At 40.3% G+C, this 18,124-nt stretch overlaps 3 protein-coding genes across 6 annotated transcripts; all 3 read left to right on the forward strand.

The window, feature by feature from the left end:
• The first annotated feature begins 2,548 nt into the window (after positions 1 to 2,548).
• Positions 2,549 to 3,896, forward strand: LOC122617608. The gene has a single exon (XM_043793530.1). The coding sequence runs from the start codon at positions 2,594 to 2,596 to the stop codon at positions 3,344 to 3,346; it is 753 nt and encodes a 250-aa protein (XP_043649465.1). The 5' UTR covers positions 2,549 to 2,593; the 3' UTR covers positions 3,347 to 3,896.
• Positions 3,897 to 10,072: 6,176 nt separating this feature from the next.
• Positions 10,073 to 10,827, forward strand: LOC122616467 (heat shock protein 27). The gene has a single exon (XM_043791925.1). It carries the CDS (start codon positions 10,187 to 10,189, stop codon positions 10,649 to 10,651), a length of 465 nt encoding a protein of 154 aa, XP_043647860.1. The 5' UTR covers positions 10,073 to 10,186; the 3' UTR covers positions 10,652 to 10,827.
• Positions 10,828 to 12,994: 2,167 nt separating this feature from the next.
• LOC122616601 (signal peptide, CUB and EGF-like domain-containing protein 3) lies at positions 12,995 to 17,594 on the forward strand. Of its 4 annotated transcripts, XM_043792119.1 has the most exons (11): positions 12,995 to 13,307; positions 13,665 to 13,951; positions 14,016 to 14,124; positions 14,177 to 14,302; positions 14,374 to 15,147; positions 15,532 to 15,818; positions 15,883 to 15,991; positions 16,044 to 16,169; positions 16,238 to 17,011; positions 17,085 to 17,308; positions 17,383 to 17,594. In XM_043792119.1, exons 1-11 carry the CDS (start codon positions 13,253 to 13,255, stop codon positions 17,425 to 17,427), a joined length of 2,916 nt encoding a protein of 971 aa, XP_043648054.1. In that variant the 5' UTR covers positions 12,995 to 13,252; the 3' UTR covers positions 17,428 to 17,594. The 4 variants fall into 4 exon arrangements, with proteins under 4 accessions (XP_043648054.1, XP_043648058.1, XP_043648057.1 ...); XM_043792123.1 differs by lacking the exons at positions 15,532 to 15,818; positions 15,883 to 15,991; positions 16,044 to 16,169; positions 16,238 to 17,011; XM_043792122.1 differs by lacking the exons at positions 14,016 to 14,124; positions 14,177 to 14,302; positions 14,374 to 15,147; positions 15,532 to 15,818.
• The last annotated feature ends 530 nt before the right edge of the window (positions 17,595 to 18,124 follow it).

The raw sequence follows: 18,124 nt of genomic DNA on the forward strand, positions 1-18,124 counted from the left end.
AACACACCCATCTCCACCTGCATTTCCGGTCGGCGGAATTTCCTTCGTATTGATGGCGTGCCTAGGCAATCGCAATTTATAGATAATTTGATACGAAACGTCAGACAGCCGCTCAGTCGAAAGAGTTGGATTGAAACTGGCACAAGGACAAGTCGGGTGGCGGGGCGTTACATGGCTACATGGCTATTGGGTGGCTTTCCAAATGTATTTCTAACGAATTTTCATTAGCCACCAAATGGCAAATGAATATTTGAATGCACCGATGGGTGGCTTACTGGGGCGTATGCGTACTTCGTTCTCACGTTCCACATTCGCCCCGTGCACACCGGAATGCACCAGAACAAAGAGGCAGCTTAACTGCTGCACCAGAATGTACGAAAAAATGCAATTAAATGGATTAAGCGAGAGAAAAGGCTACAGTCAAAAGAGGCCAACGTGAAGAAGGTTCTGCCGCTTCTTCTCTAGGCCCTTTCCCCGCTTTCTCCTGCGCTTTTCTCTCTCGCCAGTGTTTGTTTGGCCAACAACAAGCCAACGGCAGTCACAACATTCGAGGCACCTAACAAAGGGGAGAGGACGGGCTGCGGAGCACACAAGGATTCAGTCACTCGACCGCTTATCGTCAACTGTCATCGTCTGCCAGTCTCTGAACCCCTGTGCACTGACAGAAAAAGTGTGACATTAAATATTAGGAACAATATTGGGAAATTATGTCGAAAACAGAATATTATTGCAAGGCTCTTCTAACAGTACCCACTTTAGCTGTACAAAAAATTTTAAGCGAAGTCCTATTTCTAAGAGTTCTATAAAGTTGTATAATAAAAAGTGATATTATTAATAAGAATTTCTTATAAAACATTTCTGGTGCTATATATATACACGTTTTGTTTTCTGTTTTTTTCGGTGTACTACCTCTCTAAGGCACATGGACATCACTCTGTATTGTTGCAAATGTGAGCGACCGATTGATGAGCATGTGACGTTCCGTCCTGGCCCCTGGGCTGTCTGTCTCTGTGTCTCTCCGGCCGTGTGTCCGTCCGCTGTTCCGTCCGCTTTCCTGGCCTGAAAGTGTGTCAAATAAAGTGCTAAAAGATTTATGCCCTGCACCTCCTTTTCCAGCTGGGTCTCTCGTTCGTACTCTCGCTGTCTATTGCTCTCAATAAGTGGCACAAAGGACGAACGACAGGCGCTCACCGCAGGCTTAAGTGTCTCTAACTGCCAGACAGGACACTCAACTGGATATCTGCCCATATATGCATACCCCTTGTGTGTGTGTGCTGTGCTGTTCTGTGCTGCAGTTTTTCACTGGCTGCTGGGTCCCTTTGGCCCAGGCCAATTTAGGGCTCTAATATCCTGTTTTCCATTTCATCTCTCGATTTCCTTCGGTTGACTGGGCTCACAAATAAAGCAGGTGCTTGTATGAACTCAGGATAACTCAGTTCTTTGCTTAGCTGTGGGTCTAGTAAATAAAGTTAATTGAGTTGGTATTTCGTTGCCTACTTCTACAAACGATTTCATAGTTATCTTTAGCTGATCATTATCTCCTTACTAAAGGACAAGATCCAGTTTTTCCGAAACCCGTTTAATTGAACACGTTATCCCTGTTCCTAAGTGAGGATTTAACGAGCAAAAATTGAATTGATCTAACGGCAATTTCCAAACACGCAGCCTTCACAGCTCACAGTTGTGCCAACAAATGAATTATTGCGCACTAAGATTTCGCCACCCACTCCACCGTTCACACAGATACACACACACACACAGAAGGGCTGCAGGGCCGTAGGACATCCCCCGCTCCCCGCCCACTTTCCGATGTCCTTCGCTCTGCAATCCAGGGACGCGCTTGAAAAGGCATGAAAAACGTGAAAACCTAGAAAGCGGCGGAGACGTTGGAGGCCACAAACGAATCAGGCAGTTGGCGATGCCCAGAACCACCAACTAATGACAATAAGGCGCGAACTGGGAAAATCCCCCGAGCAGCCCAAACAGCCACCCACCGAATATCACGCATACGCCGCCTTGCCTCGGGTCGCTAACAAAAATATCACGCATACGCCGCGTTGCAACGGCGAAATCAAAACATAAACCCAAATCCAGTGATTGCATCGGGTTTTCCTCAGCGCGTGACCAAAACAGAGAGAGAGTGAGAGTGAGAGTGGCAAAGGTAAAGCCCGAGAGAGAGAAATGCTCTCTCTCACTCACGAAGGAGTTTGCCCATCATCATCATCACCATCATCATCATGACGATGAACATAAATGCGACGTCGTGTGCCAGTTGAAAATTGCATTTTCCTTCAGTTCTGTTTCAGTTTCGAGTCCGTGCAGTCGTGTTGACCGGAGTGAAAAGCGCCGTGGAAAATTTGCAAAAAACAAAAAACAAAACTGCAAATAATACAAAACAGAGGAATTAGAAATAGAGAAAAGTAAATAAGCAAACAAGTGCAGTTTCGTTTTGGGCGAGAAGTGTGTGCGGAAAGGGGAGATTAATCCCGCGGACCTAGCATAGATACCTACATTTTTGGTGGTCCCAAAAAAGAAAAAAACAAGACGGTGTGCTGAAAACGCAGAGCAGGTATCACCCGAAGTATCAACAACAATGTCGACGTTACCCTTTTTGCTGAGCGTCGCCGACGAGCTGGACAACATACACTCACAGTCCTACATGGACGACTTTGGCCTGGGCTTCCATCCGCACCGCCAGTACTATCGCACACCCACCATCCAGTTGTCCCTGCCCGCCAGCACCGACTGGACGGGATCGGGTCGCGACTGGTCCCAGGCGGCGGGCAACAGGCACACTCGCTATCGCAGCTATAAGTTCTACGATGACTCACAGAACAATCTGGAGGAGGAGGAGCCGCCCGTGGAGGTTCCTCAGCCCATTGAGCCGATGAAGTTGCCACAGCAGTTGGTCCAGCAGACCACCAGCCAGACGATATCGGATCCCCAGCAGCCAACGAGTGCAACTGCCACTGCCGCCACCGCTCGCAAAGGCCTGGGCATGGTCAACTCGCACTCGCACGATGTGGGTGTTGGTGGATTGGGACTGAATCTGAAAGCTGGCGAGGATGAGGACGACGAGAACATCGATCGCACGGTGCGCATGTATAATTTGTCCAAGAAGTGCTGCAAGAACTACTATCGGCACGCCCTGGAGACCGGACCCGGCGCCAGTGGCAAGGTCAAGTGCAGCAATGCGCGCTCCGAGAGCCACAAGTCCAGCTCCAGTTCGGAGGAGAGCCTCCAGAAGATACCCTCGCCCATTGAGTTCCTCACCTGCTTTCTGGTGAAGAAGTCACGCACCCCCAAGGCCAATGTGCCAGTGGGTCAGCCGCTGAAGAAGACATAGAACTCGGCCCGGCTGCTGCCAGCAGCGATGTCCACCAGGACCTCCACCATCAGCTCCACGGCCACCAGCGGAGCCGTGACCAACGCAACCACAGACACGGACACGACCACGTCGAAGCGGCGCAGCAACTGCTTCTGAATGTTGGCCGGAGTCGGTGTCGTTTGTGGCCAGGCCTGGAGTTGGCTCCAGCGCTGCGGGGAGCTCCCCAACTCGGAACCCGCCTCGCTGCCCTCCACGCGTCTGGGCAGGATCGCCTACTAGGTCTCTACCACTCGACCGACTCCGCTTCGCAGTCAGGGGTATATATTATATATTTGGTATATGATTTTGCACTGGGATAACCTCTGGCTTGATTGAAATCATTGGAATTTACCGAACAGGATTTTGAAGGGCTACCCTTTTTCTTTTGTGCTGTAGCTTTAATTTTGTAATAGTGAGTTATTTATGTATGAATAACATTGTATAGTGAAATTCTCTTAAATTCCTTTGGCTAAAATATATTTGATGCATATATTATTTTGTTTCCTTTTTGGAAAACTTATGCGTTAAACAAAACATTGTACTGGATATTTTAGGATTTAAAAACTTCTTTTACATTATACCGAACAACTAAATTATTTTTTAAATAATATTAAAAAAAAACAATTTAGCCATTTTCATTTTGAAACCCTGTTCAGCAATGAATTTGCATTGCAAATATAACGTAGCCACAATTTTCAAGAAATTACAGGCCAAAGCAATTTGAAGCTTAAAGCAAAAATAATATTACCAATGGAATATATATAAGGATAAACTATTAAACTATTAAACCAACACCGAAACATTTTTGCAAACCAAACACACACAATTTTTAAAAGCCAGATTTATACCAAAATAAGAAGATTCCAAGAATTTGTTAAGCAAACATTTTTTATACAATTTTTTGATACCAAGCAAACGATATAACTTATATATGGATATTATATTAATACTGGGAACGTTTGATTAAATCAGAAAAAGGAAATTCCAGCTGAACCGAAACCTCTAAGCACTACCTATTTCATTTAAACGAAAGATTTATAATACTTTCAGGGAGAATTTTATAAACCTAATGCCGTTTTACTAATTAATTTAACAAGAAACATTTTCTTTTACATTTTGAACGATCTTAAGGTGCTGGTTGAGCTTGAAATTCCTCGCAATTTTATAAATGCTGTTAGCTGTTTTAAGCCAAGTAAATTGCGGGCTAATTTAATGGGTCTTCTGAAACACACACACACACACACAGGAACAAAGATACACCAATAGCAATGTTTCATTTTCACGCAGACACAGGAAAGTTTAGTTTTCTCCCATTTTTCCCAGCCAACTGAAAACTGTTGGCAAAAAAAAGGAAATTTTCTGAAAAGCTGGTGGAACTTTTGCACAATGTCGGCAAGTGTTTGGGCTTAAAGGGGAGGAATGGGGGCGGCAGTGGGCCGCATAAAGAGTGAAACATGTTTTCAATTTCCTTTTTTCGGGGGACTGTAAACAAGTCAATAGCAAACTACGGCTAAGGACAAACACACAGAAGACCTTGGTCCCAATTTCGAATTAGTAAAAAAGCAAAACAGGAAAAAATGAAAAAATGAAAAAACATGAAACGCAAATAAGATTTTGTAGCAGAATTGTAAGCGAAAAACGTTGGCGGTGCTTGCGTCTAGTTGAAAGCTGGAGTACAGATATAGCAGAATAAATATATATTTATAGTTTTGTAGTCAGATATTCTCTTGCGTGTTCTAAATATATTCTAAATGTTGAAAAATCAAATATTTCAAATGTATTTACAACTAATCAAGAAGATCATTTTATATATATATCTATACTGTATGTGTAGTCACACTGTTTGCACTTTTCAGAGTTTAGAAACGAAAAACATAAAAACGAAATACAAGTACGGAAAATATATCTACATATGTATGTCTCAGAACTCATAGCTTTATCACAATACAAAATTTAAAGTCGAAACTCAGCATCATATTTCTCAGATAATTGTAATACCTAAGAGCTCCAAATCGAAACCACAAATAAGCCACAAACAAAATGTTAATAAAAATTACCTAGCTGTAGTTTGGAATAACGATATTTGCCAGTAGCTCTCGAAACACTTTTATCTAGATGGAAAAACATTTTAACATTGGCCAACTCGGCCACCACTCATCTAACCAATACGAGTATAACCAAAGTAATCGAGACGTTCTTCAGAACACGATCATTTGCATGGCAATGGAAAATCTCTCGTAACAACATACTTTATCAACAATGAAAACACTCAACGCATATCATTCCAATACAATAGATTTCAGCTAAATCATATTCAACTTGAGATTCAATAAATAAATATGCGAAACTATATATAAAATGAAGAGGCTGTTTCATTTTCAGACCATAAAACAGAATAAACTTAAGCATAAAGCATATTTATTTCCAAGGTTTTGTTTACAGTTTAGCAGAACGCGAATTTCATAAAGCATGGGGATGGGCCTTTATCGCCCAATTTGACACAAATGAAATGCAGTTTTCATTGCCAACAAAGCTTTTCTTCCATTTTGGCCCTGACAGACGGACGTGCAAGGTCATAATGCGTCCTTCACACAACACTTGTCACTTGCATTAATTTTACTGTCTTGCCGCCGTTTTTGTTTGTTTTTTTTTTTTGGCCAACTGACACTCAAAACTGTCCGAAGGCATTTACAAATTTTCAAGTGCAAGTAGGCGAGTTTTTGTATTGTAAGCGCTGCTGACCTTTGGTGACTCATAAGGTTGGCATAAAGTGTCCTTAGGCGGTGTGCATCTCGCCGCAGGATGTGTCGTCATGAAAATGGTCTTGGAATTTCAAATTAACTGCAGTCAGCGAGGTGCTTGGGCCGTGTATACCCTGTACAAAGAATAACATGAGTGTATATGTCCATCCAGCATTTTCGATGTCGGTGTTTGGCCAAACGTGGCACGTCCATTGGGTTCAATAGCACAAAACAAAAATAGAATAATAGACCGGGCCAAGCGCTATTTGTACGCCTTCTGGCTTCTACTACGTCCTAGTCCACCTCCTTCGTCCACAGTGCAATCCTTTAGAGTCCTGCCTGCACTGCTATAAATAAGTCGCTCATTCGTATGCAAACAAGTGCAGCGACAGGACGAAAGGGCGAGCCTTCGCCTTCGACGGGCGTGACTTGCGGCATAATGGGCGAGTTGCGAAATGTAGTTGCAGTTCTGGATTTCGTTGAAGGTTGCCTCGGGGCATGATAACTATCTCAAAGAATGTGGATTATAATGTATTGTACGGTAATTTAATACTGGTAGTTTCAGTGCTTTTTCATTCAAGTCCTGTGGACTTACATTTAATTTAATTTAACCTACTATTTTTGTGTACCATTTATTGCTTTCCTCTTCGTTGGGTACTTATCTAAAAGCGATATCTGTTTATCTCGGATAAATATGAAAATACATTTTCTATCTGAATGAGCTCAATTGAATTTTCAGTTGATTTAATATGTTATCCATTTTATTGAATTGTTCTATTTATAAATATTTCTCTCTTTTCTTTTTTATATGACCAGGTAATCATTGGTGTTTAAAGTGAAAATTTAATATCAAAGGTTATTAAAATAGTTTGTTAATGGATACTATTTTCAACATTGTGCATATATATTGCTTTAGGGCATATCAGGATCGGCTTTTCTGGCCCATTCCTTAGACTTTCTCTGGGATAACTTTGCCAGTTTTCTCTGGCCCTGTTGTGGCAACTATTATTGTGGCTGCTTTTTGGGGACCTATTCTTCGGGCCTGGAACTTGCGACCTACAACCTGCGACCTGCAGTGTTCATTTCGCTGGGCCAATTACGGTTTTAAGTTCTGCTGGCTCCTCGTCGTCCTGTCTTTTCTCCGACTTGAACTTTTGCTTTCCTTTGGCCCATCCTTTGTGTTTCCCCCCTGCCCCAGAATTTCCCTTTTTCCGCCCGGCAGGCGTCGCAATGCAGTGGCCTGTTGGCCAGGTCGAATGCACCTGCTCCTGCACCTGTTTGTTGCCCTTTTGCGGCTGAATGTTTAGTGTCTCGGGGGTCATTTATAGTTGCGCCCGACTTCACCGCGCGGCGACTTCATTTACCACGTGAGCGATGCACCTTATTGATTTCCGAGACTTAATTTGCTTGCCATTTTGCCGACCATTTTTAACTACAAAAAATTACTCATACGACTCGTTTGCCATGACCGGCTTAAACTTTCGTAGCATACTTGTAGGCTGCATAAGTAATAAGTTTATTTTTTTTATTTTTAGTTCTTTAATTTTATTTATTAAGGCATACGGGGAAATCTTGGAGCCCCTTTGTGTCATTCTTTTCTATTAATTCAGCCCATTTGGGCGCGCCGGCTAACTATAGTTAGCTTTTTCTATTTTACAATAATTTTACTACAGTAATAAGTAATCTTTAGTCATAAATAATATTTTTATGTTTATTTTTATGCTGAAATATATTCTCAAAAAATGTATTCTTAGGAAAATTGGGTCAACGAATTTAAGCGGAACCATTTTTTTATTCAGAAGAAAAACAAATAAACTAAACAAATTATTATACTTTTCTTTATTCTGAGTATATATGAATCTGAGTATATATGAAGACATATGTTTCCAATCAAATTGCCTGGCCCGCTGCCATAACGATAAATCACTAATGAACTTGAGGAAAGCGAATGAAACATATCTATCCATCAACTTGAAATTCGGAGGAAAGACCCTGTGGGAATTGAAAATGGTGAAGGTCGTGGTGGGTGTGTTATGCTAATGATGTTTGCGATTATAGAAAGTCATCTGTTAGATAATGCACAATCGCCGCCAAAGAAAGTTGTGCACAACCCACACCCTCAGAGACTCAATTCTGATTTTCATTCGATTTTGCCATAATGTCAAGCAAATTAGTAAATTGCTTTGTTTTGGTTTAATGTATTGTTGTTCCGCCAGCTGCGGCACTTCAATTGCTTTTCAATCGAGAAATTTGCTAGACTTACACTGATAATAACAAATAGAGGAAACGCAATTTTAACTAGTAAATCCTCACATTTTGTTTTGTTGATTTTAAGGGTGTTATTATTTGCCTGTATTATATTATATTATATTACTTTATATAAAAATACTTGCTCTCTGTCTGAGTTGACCAACCGTAAATTTAAGCTATTTTAAATTTAAAACTTATATTACTTATAGTAATATTGATCGATTGGTCGCTATTGGTGTGCCCTCAACTGTCTGGCGATGTGCTGCATCACAAACCTATTGAACTAGTCCGATGTCAAATGACTTAATGTACAAATACAAGCTGAAATGCCATCTAAATTGCGAAACTGCGAAGCTTGTTATAATTATTATAAAACAACCAACAAAATCTATTGGCGCAACAGCAACAACAACACCAACAGCAACGGCTGGCACAACAAATTACAGCGACTTATGGGGTGGGCCAATCCCAATGCGATGATTGTGTTACGTTACGGGCACGGGTTTTATAAAGAGGGGCAGGCAGGTCAGGCCCATAAATGTTCCGTAGATGTCGCTTCTATCGACTAATCTGCACGGCAAAAATCGTCACAAATTTTCACATACTGCCTTTTGTCATGTCAAACTCAATCCAGCTTTTATGTTTGCTGTATCTATGGATTGTGTATCTGTAATCCGCGTAGCTCTGTTCATTTGTATCTTGTACAACATTTAAAGCCGTATTTGGTCAAAAAGTGAAAAGAATCGTACGATATGCGTATTTCCGTCAAAGAAATGTGTTGGTTTTTATTTGGGCTTGCTTTGATTTTGATTTTGTTTTTTAATTTGCAACCGGAAGCGGATAGTAATTAATTTCCAAATACTCATGCTGCGAAAGCTTGCTGGCATGCTTCCATCGCTTTTAAGGCGTTGCCGATATGGGAGAATGATTTGGCAAATTAAAGGGAAAAACATAAACAAATAAGGATGGATCCATGAAGACATCTGCGCTATGAGAAAGTAAGAGATACATTTATGGGTTTGATAAAAAGCGGGTGATTTTCAGCTTAAAAAGATTTGTAATTTAAAGATACTAAATCAATGTATGCATCTTAGTTTAGTGTTTACATAATAACTATCCAAGGAGCTTGCCAGTACCTTTGGAGAACCACCTCAAATAAATTCCCTCCACGGAAGCAAATCTGCAAAGCAACCCACCCAACATTAGATCTCAAAGCGCCTCAAGGAAATAACATGCAAAGACATATATTTCGACCCACAGCCCCATTTCCTTATATACAGCCGTCAATGCAAAGATAAACAATCGAAAACATCGCCCAGTTTTAACGCCACTGTAACTGCAACTGCTGCACTGCGGGACAAAATCTATTAATTATGTTTAAGAAATATATATTAGATGCAGCAAACAGTTGGGAGGGAAATATTTATAGTAAACTACTAAATAATTCCCAATATTTTCTAGTAAATCAAAATAAGTTTAATTTTTCGCTAAAATCCTTAAATCTTTGAAACTGGTATATTCTATTACATTTGCTGTTAAGGCAAAGCTAAGCTTAAAGCATTCACCAAAGCCACTTTTTTTTAACAGTGTGGCTACTACGTCACAACTGTCATTGGCTATTGACTAGAATCTCTGTTGAGCTGAGCTGATCCCACGGGGCGAAGCTTATGGCTATATAAGCGTCGACTACTATCGTTTCCAAGTTTAATGTGCTCAGAGCAGAAAACGCGAGTGGACGTCAGTCAGAAAACGCGATAAGTGAAAAGTAAATACGATCTAGCGTTGCTGTTGGTCCTGTCCCAAGGAAACACCTAAGAATAAACACAAAATGGCTCTGGTGCCGGCTACAAACAACACGGATTGGGATTACTGGGATTACCGTCGTCGGCTGTGGCGCGATTGGGATCTGAACGACTGGGACTTGCCCTACTGGAAGCGGTCACTATCCCGCGTTGGATCCGCACCCGATCTGAGCCGGGTCATTGTCGGCAAGGATGGTTTCGAGGCCAATGTGGATGTGCACCTGTTCAAGCCCTACGAGATTAGCGTGAAGACCACGGGAGACACTGTCGTCGTGGAGGCCAAGCACGAGAAGCGACGGGATGGTGACACCTTCGTGGGTCGCCACATCGTCAAGCGGTTCGTCCTGCCCCGAGGATACTATCCCAACGATGTGCGATCGGAACTGTCCTCCGATGGCATACTCACCGTCAAGTGTCCGCCGTATTTGACCAACGAGCGGAGTGTGTACGTCCGCCAAGTGGGTCCTTCGTATCTAAGCATCAAGAACTAATCCAAGTCTATAGCAACGTAACTCCGTGTTTTGTTCTTAGTTACTTTCTGTTGGAGCTAAAATGAAGACAAAAGTAATGCACATATTTCTAAGACTAGAATTGGACTCTTTTTGTAATTAACAAAGCAACGTTTGTTTAGTTAAATAAAATAAAAGTTTAATTTATTAATAACGAATTCAGACGGTCGTATTTGGAAGTGGTTTCATTCCTTTTTTCCAACCGCCAGCGGAAGTTCTCAGTTCTCGTCTCGAAGCTTTAAAACAATGCCCCAGAAAATGTCAACCCAAATTGACTCAAGTCGTAGAAAAAAAGAAAAAGACATCGTCTGACCAATGAAAAGTATCCGTTCAAATGTTGTCTTTAGCTTCCGAGCGCTTTTATCCAGTATCTTTCATATGGCAGTGTAGTGCTTACGCCCTCGAGCGATTTCCGCAATTTGCCAACTAAGGTTAATTTTAAATGTACATGGCCCAATGAACGACAACAGCTTTGAGCCAAAACCCACACGGAAAAGTTACACACGTGGTCCACATGGAAGTAGCCAGAAGACAGAGCTGGAAAAAATAGTTTAGTTTAAATTGACCATACAAAGTATCGAGAGTCACACGCCCACAATATTTGTACAAAAGCGTGGGAGCGATTTTCTAGCGTTTTAAATCGCCCAGCGGTTATCACACTTGAATTCTGAAATGCAAACGCTTCCTTATACCTGTTACACACTTTTTAGGGAATCTAGTTACTCGTAGATTAAAAAAGGTATCGTTGATCGAGGAGAAATTCTAAAGAATATATATTCAAACATTCATGTTTGCCATCCACAGTACACGTAGTGAGGACGCCTCAACAGAAGCGTGTGCGAAGAAATGATAACATGTGATTCATTCACCTACTATACCCAGTGCGTATATGTATATTTAGATAACATTGAAATTGTTCTCAGAAACATACATATGTTTTAAAAAAGAAGACGAAGGCATTAGTTATGGGCCATTCTTCCTAACAAATGAGATAAAATTGAGACGTCAGTACGGGTATATCGGGAGGATACGAGCCAGCGATACCCTTTAATAACGTTTCAACTGGAATTCAAATATATTTATGAATTATAGAACTTATGCAATTTATCGAAATCAAATTTGCACTTTTTACCTCATTTTAAATACCTATTTTACATGGCATTTTCGTGGTCGTGGCCTTTACCAAAAAAACCGTCTAAAGAATTCATTCACTCAGATAACAAATCTTATCAGTGTTCTGCGTAACCGTTTTTCGCCAGAAATATGAGCAATAAATACATATGAAAATAAGTATTAACTAACGTAAATAATTTCTGGATTAGCACTCCCACGAGAAAACATCATCAATTAGGCACTACCGAGCAAACAAAGTCACGTCAATCTGCCAATCTGCGACCCAATGGAATGACCAATTATGTGTAACCTTAGAATGTTTTCAGTTGTTTCGCGCGGAATCGATTTGTCACTCGCAATGCACTTCATCAATGAAAAATTTCGTACAATAAGTTAATTGGGTTTCCTATCGCAATGTTGCGGATCGGACGCCATAAACTGAGATAGTTACTTATAGTACACACATGTATAGAATAACATGTTTGACCGGCCTGCCAAATAAGTCGAAAAGTAACACACCTACGCTGGATTTCTATTGTATTTAATTTCGTTTAATTAAAATCCATAATATGGCGAGCAGTTGCAGCGGCGCATTTGATATGGATTGATTGATAGTTGTATTTCTGTAATGTCAGCTAATACTATTGAATAACATAATTTCACACTTAACTTTAGCTGCATCCAACCTTTACAAAGGTTTTTGAACGCATTTCGCTGAAGCAACAATTTTGTTTCAGAGACTCTCATTGCAGCCTGCTGGTTATGAATGCGGGTTTTTCAAAAGAAAGTGTACTTCGGCTACCCTTCCTGCACCTTCCTCTACACAGCAGATATGCCACGGTAAAATTATACACGGTATTTTTGGCAAGAAAGATAATTTTTTGGTGTTTTCGCTATCTGAAACAACTGATAGACGGCAGTCGACTTTTTGCCTTCGATCAAAACGTTGCTCGCCAAAATGTGGCGGCAGAATTAACTTGTTTTTAAATTTTTTTAAAAGTGTTTACGAAAATTAGATTACTGAAAAATGAAATATACGAGATTTGAACTTGTTATACTTAGTTGGCGCTAATGACAGCTTTTGTGAACTTGCTAAAATAAAATAATACTCATAAGTATCTTCTTTTTTGAAGTATACTTTATTTAACTGCCAAATTATTTAACTTAAAATAACTCTTTGTGATACTTAATTTAAAAGTCAACGGAAGTAATTAGAAAATACCTGTTTATAGGTAGGCAACTAAAATATTATTAAATTATTAAAATCGATTTAAAAGTGAGTTTAGGGGTATATTAAAAAATCAAGAACATTAATTGCGTTTATTTGCATTAGGTAAGTGCGTACTTTTAGGCGGATATTTTTATGCAAGTTTGCTTTACAAAACATTTACTTTAGACTGCTGTTTTTTTAAGTGATCGCAAAATTTACATGTTTCTAAAACGATTGTGAATGTAAAGGGGCAAAACTGAATGGCGGCGTCTCTGATTGTTTTATACGCACTTATGTGTATCGCATTTTCTGCAGGTAAGTTGTAAATCTAAAATATTTATCATCATAATGTCATTAAAGATTTTCCACCTTTGACTTATTGACTTATTGACTTATTTTACATAAAATAATATGAGTTTTGTTTTTAAATATTATATATTTATATATTTATAAATCAAGTTTTTCAGTCAGAAGCAAAACTGCATCATAAGTTTCAAGAATTCACATAAAAAAAAAAAAAAATAAAAGAAAATATAACACCAAAGGGTAACGCTTGTTTCTACCTACTTCAAAAAGTATTTAAATTATCAATAAATGGAATTCTTATACAATGTTCATCTATCATTTAATTTCATTTGATTTTTAATAATTTCTTGTGAATTAATTTTACAGCTTCGTTAAAGGACATTCCCGAAGTGACTCCCACATTGGAGAATTTTTTGCTTTCTCAATATGACGTTACCTGCTCGAGTCCTCCGACTATTAAACACGGTAGGGCGTCCGTGGAACTTCGCCGAAGTGGAGAACATGTCTTTCTTGTTACTTATTATTCCTGCAAGGACAATTACAGCTTCAAACATCCCGAAAAAAATACACTCTACTGTGTGACTGGGAGCTGGTTTGGCTTTAAGCCCACATGCATCTTGAACCGGAAGAAGCAAAACAGAAGCAAAAAAAAAGTAATTTCTTTTAACACCTTATCTGTTGAGCATATGAGAAATTAATAATTCGCCTTCATTGTAGAACTGTAGAATTAATAATGGCGGTTGCGCTCATCTATGTAACAAACATACTCATACTTGCGAATGCTATGAAGGCTATACCCTGAATACTGATTTGAAAAGCTGCACAGGTAAACGAAATTGCTCCTAAATATACTAAGCTATGTATAGCTACCAATTCAGATATCGACGAGTGCAAGGAATCGAATGGCGGTTGCGCTCAAGTTTGCAACAACCTTCCTGGTGAATTCGTATGCACTTGTACAAGTGGTTTTCAACTAGACGAGTATAATAAACGAAATTGCTTAGGTAAGTACTCAAAATGCTTGAATAAATTAATTCTGTTATTAGCAATACATTTATTACCCCTAATATTTTAGACGTTGACGAGTGCGCCGATCCCGAACTATCTTGGGACTGTAACGCTGGATGTGAGAACCTGAATGGAACATACAAATGCCTTCCGTCGTTGGTGGGCAGAGTGGAAGCCACCGATGGCGCTGGTCTCTCCACGGGTGAAATAGTGTGCAAGTCCGGATTCAAGCTGTCCGCCGATGACAGTGAGTGCCAGGACATTAACGAATGCGATTTGGAGGATACAGATCCAGATACTGGGCGAGTGACTCAACGTTACTGCGAGCACAAGTGTGAGAATACAATAGGTTCCTATATCTGCCATTGCCCACAAGGATATCATCTACTCGAGGATCGCCAGCGATGCATGTGGGATGGCGCAAAATTACCACCAACAAAAACTTCGCCGACCGTTAAGAAATGCGGTTCCGGATTTGAACTATCTGCTAATGGCAGCACATGCCAGGATATCGATGAGTGTAAGAAGAACCTGCACCATTGCAGTCACATCTGCAGCAATAAATGGGGTGGCTACTTGTGCTCGTGTCCCCGAGGATGGAAGCTTATAAACAACACCACCTGCAAGGAAACTCCAAGAGTAACCCAACCTTCATACGACATATGCCCTCTATTTAAGGAGCCAACCAACGGAAAGGCTTCCTGCCACAAGTATCTCGAAAATGGCTTCCACCACACTCGTTGCAACATCACCTGCAACGCGGGTTATGTGTTGCAGGGTTCACAATTCGCCAGTTGTGGACGCACCGGACTTTGGTCTAGTCCAGAGGCCAAGTGTGTGGGTAAGTGCAAATCAGTGGTGCTATCGGATTTTTCAAGCCTCTTTATATCGTATTATTGTAAATCTAAAATATTTATCATCATAATGTCATTAAAGGTGGAAAATATTGACTTATTTTACATAAAATAATATGAATTATGTTTTCAAATAGTATATATTTATAAATCAAGTTTTTAAGTCAGAAACAAAACTGCATCATAAGTTTTAAGAATTCACATAAAAATAATTAAAATAAAAATAAAAGAATATATACCACCAAAGGGTAAAAATTGTTTCTACACACTTCGAAAAGTATTTAAAATATTAATTAATGGAAGTCTTATACAATGTTCATCTATTTAATTTAATTTGATTTTTAATGATTTCTTATGAATTAATTTTACAGCTTCGTTAAAGGGCATTCCCGAAGAGACTCCCACATTGGAGCATTTTTTGCTTTCTCAATATGACGTTACCTGCTCGAGTCCTCCGATTATTAAACACGGTAGGGCGTCCGTGGAACTTCGCCGAAGTGGAGAACATGTCTATCTTGTTACTTATTATTCCTGCAAGGACAATTACAGCTTCAAAAATCCCGAAAAAAATGCACTCTACTGTGTGACTGGGAGCTGGTTTGGCTTTAAGCCCACATGCATCTTGAACCGGAAGAAGCAAAACAGAAGCAAAAAAAAAGTAATTTCTTTTAACACCTTATATGTTGAGCATATGAGAAATTAATAATTCGCCTTCATTGTAGAACTGTAGGATTGATAATGGCGGCTGCGCTCATCTATGTAACAAACATACTCATAGTTGCGAATGCTATGAAGGATATACCCTGAATACTGATTTGAAAAGCTGCACAGGTAAACGAAATTGCTCCTAAATATACTAAGCTATGTATAGCTACCAATTCAGATATCGACGAGTGCAAGGAATCGAATGGCGGTTGCGCTCAAGTTTGCAACAACCTTCCTGGTGAATTCGTATGCACTTGTACAAGTGGTTTTCAACTAGACGAGTATAATGAACGAAATTGCTTGGGTAAGTACTCAAAATGCTTGAATAAATTAATTCTGTTATTAGCAATACATTTATTAACCCTATTTTAGACGTTGACGAGTGCGCCGATCCCGAACTATCTTGGGACTGTAACGCTGGATGTGAGAACCTGAATGGAACATACAAATGCCTTCCATCGTTGGTGGGCAGAGTGGAAGCCACCGATGGCGCTGGTCTCTCCACGGGTGAAATAGTGTGCAAGTCCGGATTCAAGCTGTCCGCCGATGACAGTGAGTGCCAGGACATTAACGAATGCGATTTGGAGGATACAGATCCAGATACTGGGCGAGTGACTCAACGTTACTGCGAGCACAAGTGTGAGAATACAATAGGTTCCTATATCTGCCATTGCCCACAAGGATATCATCTACTCGAGGATCGCCAGCGATGCATGTGGGATGGCGCAAAATTACCACCAACAAAAACTTCGCCGACCGTTAAGAAATGCGGATCCGGATTTGAACTATCTGCTAATGGCAGCACATGCCAGGATATCGATGAGTGTAAGAAGAACCTGCACCATTGCAGTCACATCTGCAGCAATAAATGGGGTGGCTACTTGTGCTCGTGTCCCCGAGGATGGAAGCTTATAAACAACACCACCTGCAAGGAAACTCCAAGAGTAACCCAACCTTCATACGACATATGCCCTCTATTTAAGGAGCCAACCAACGGAAAGGCTTCCTGCCACAAGTATCTCGAAAATGGCTTCCATCACACTCGTTGCAACATCACCTGCAACGCGGGTTATGTGTTGCAGGGTTCACAATTCGCCAGTTGTGGACGCACCGGACTTTGGTCTAGTCCAGAGGCCAAGTGTGTGGGTAAGTGCAAATCGGTGGTGCTATCGGATTTTTCAAGCCTCTTTATATCTCCACCTTTAAATCGTTTGTATAGCCTCGTTTGCAACAAGTTGTCCAGTTTTGAAAACTCCCAGCAATGGACGTTTCTATCCGGAGAGCTGCAGTAGTGGCCCATCCAAATCACAAGCGGTTTGCAAACTGTTATGCGATCGTGGCTATTCGCCCACCATGGACGTGCAAAGGGTTTGCGTGGTTCTGTTTGGCTGGATCGAAAGGAGGGGGCAAGCCAATGGGACAAAATATGTAAATTCCCAATCCGTAAGTCTGACTTTCCTTCAGCACATATCTTATTCATTAATCCATATCTTACTTAATCGTTTCTGATTTTTAAGGACAAACATGCCGAGCTCTGCGTGAAGGTTGCAGGTCTGCATTAAATTATACTTTACAGTTGATGATAAAAGTTTCTACTAACAATAAACTTAACATGAACTGCTGCACTGAAACTCAGTTCCGATCGGAATTGAAAAAGCTAACTATAGTTAGCCGGCGCGCCCAAATGGGCTGAAATAATAGAAAAGAAGGACACAAAGAGGCTCCAAGATTTCCCCGTATGCCTTAATAAATAAAATTATAAAGAAAAAAGTTCCGATCGGAGTATTTACTTGGTATTGGGTCATTTGACGGGTGATTTGGCTCAGTGAAACTTAATCAACAAAATCCTAATCTACTTGTAACATTACCTTTAATTCCTGCCGATAAATTTACGTTTGTCAATTTCCATACGTTGGTGTGTCTACATCAATGGCGATGTAAAATGGTTGACATGTAGAGTACGCTGTAGACAAAAGCTTAAAACAAGGGTACAACAAGATTTTCTGCATTGCTATTTGGGTTTTCAGTCAAGAAAGAATTCAATTGGGGCCTCATAGCGAATTACATTTGAAGTGGATTCCGCGGTTTCTAGAAATAGATTTCCAATTCTATCTACGTGTACATAATATATTAGCCCTAATACCCTAACTTTTTTTAAATAATGTCCAAATAATATGGCCTACTTTTGGGCCGCAATAAATGCCAACTTTTTTAAGATTGACAAAAAGAAGAACATCCAAAAATATAAATATTATGTCG

Source organism: Drosophila teissieri, chromosome 3L (assembly GCF_016746235.2).
Source record: "Drosophila teissieri strain GT53w chromosome 3L, Prin_Dtei_1.1, whole genome shotgun sequence".
Classification (NCBI taxonomy): domain Eukaryota; kingdom Metazoa; phylum Arthropoda; class Insecta; order Diptera; family Drosophilidae; genus Drosophila; species Drosophila teissieri.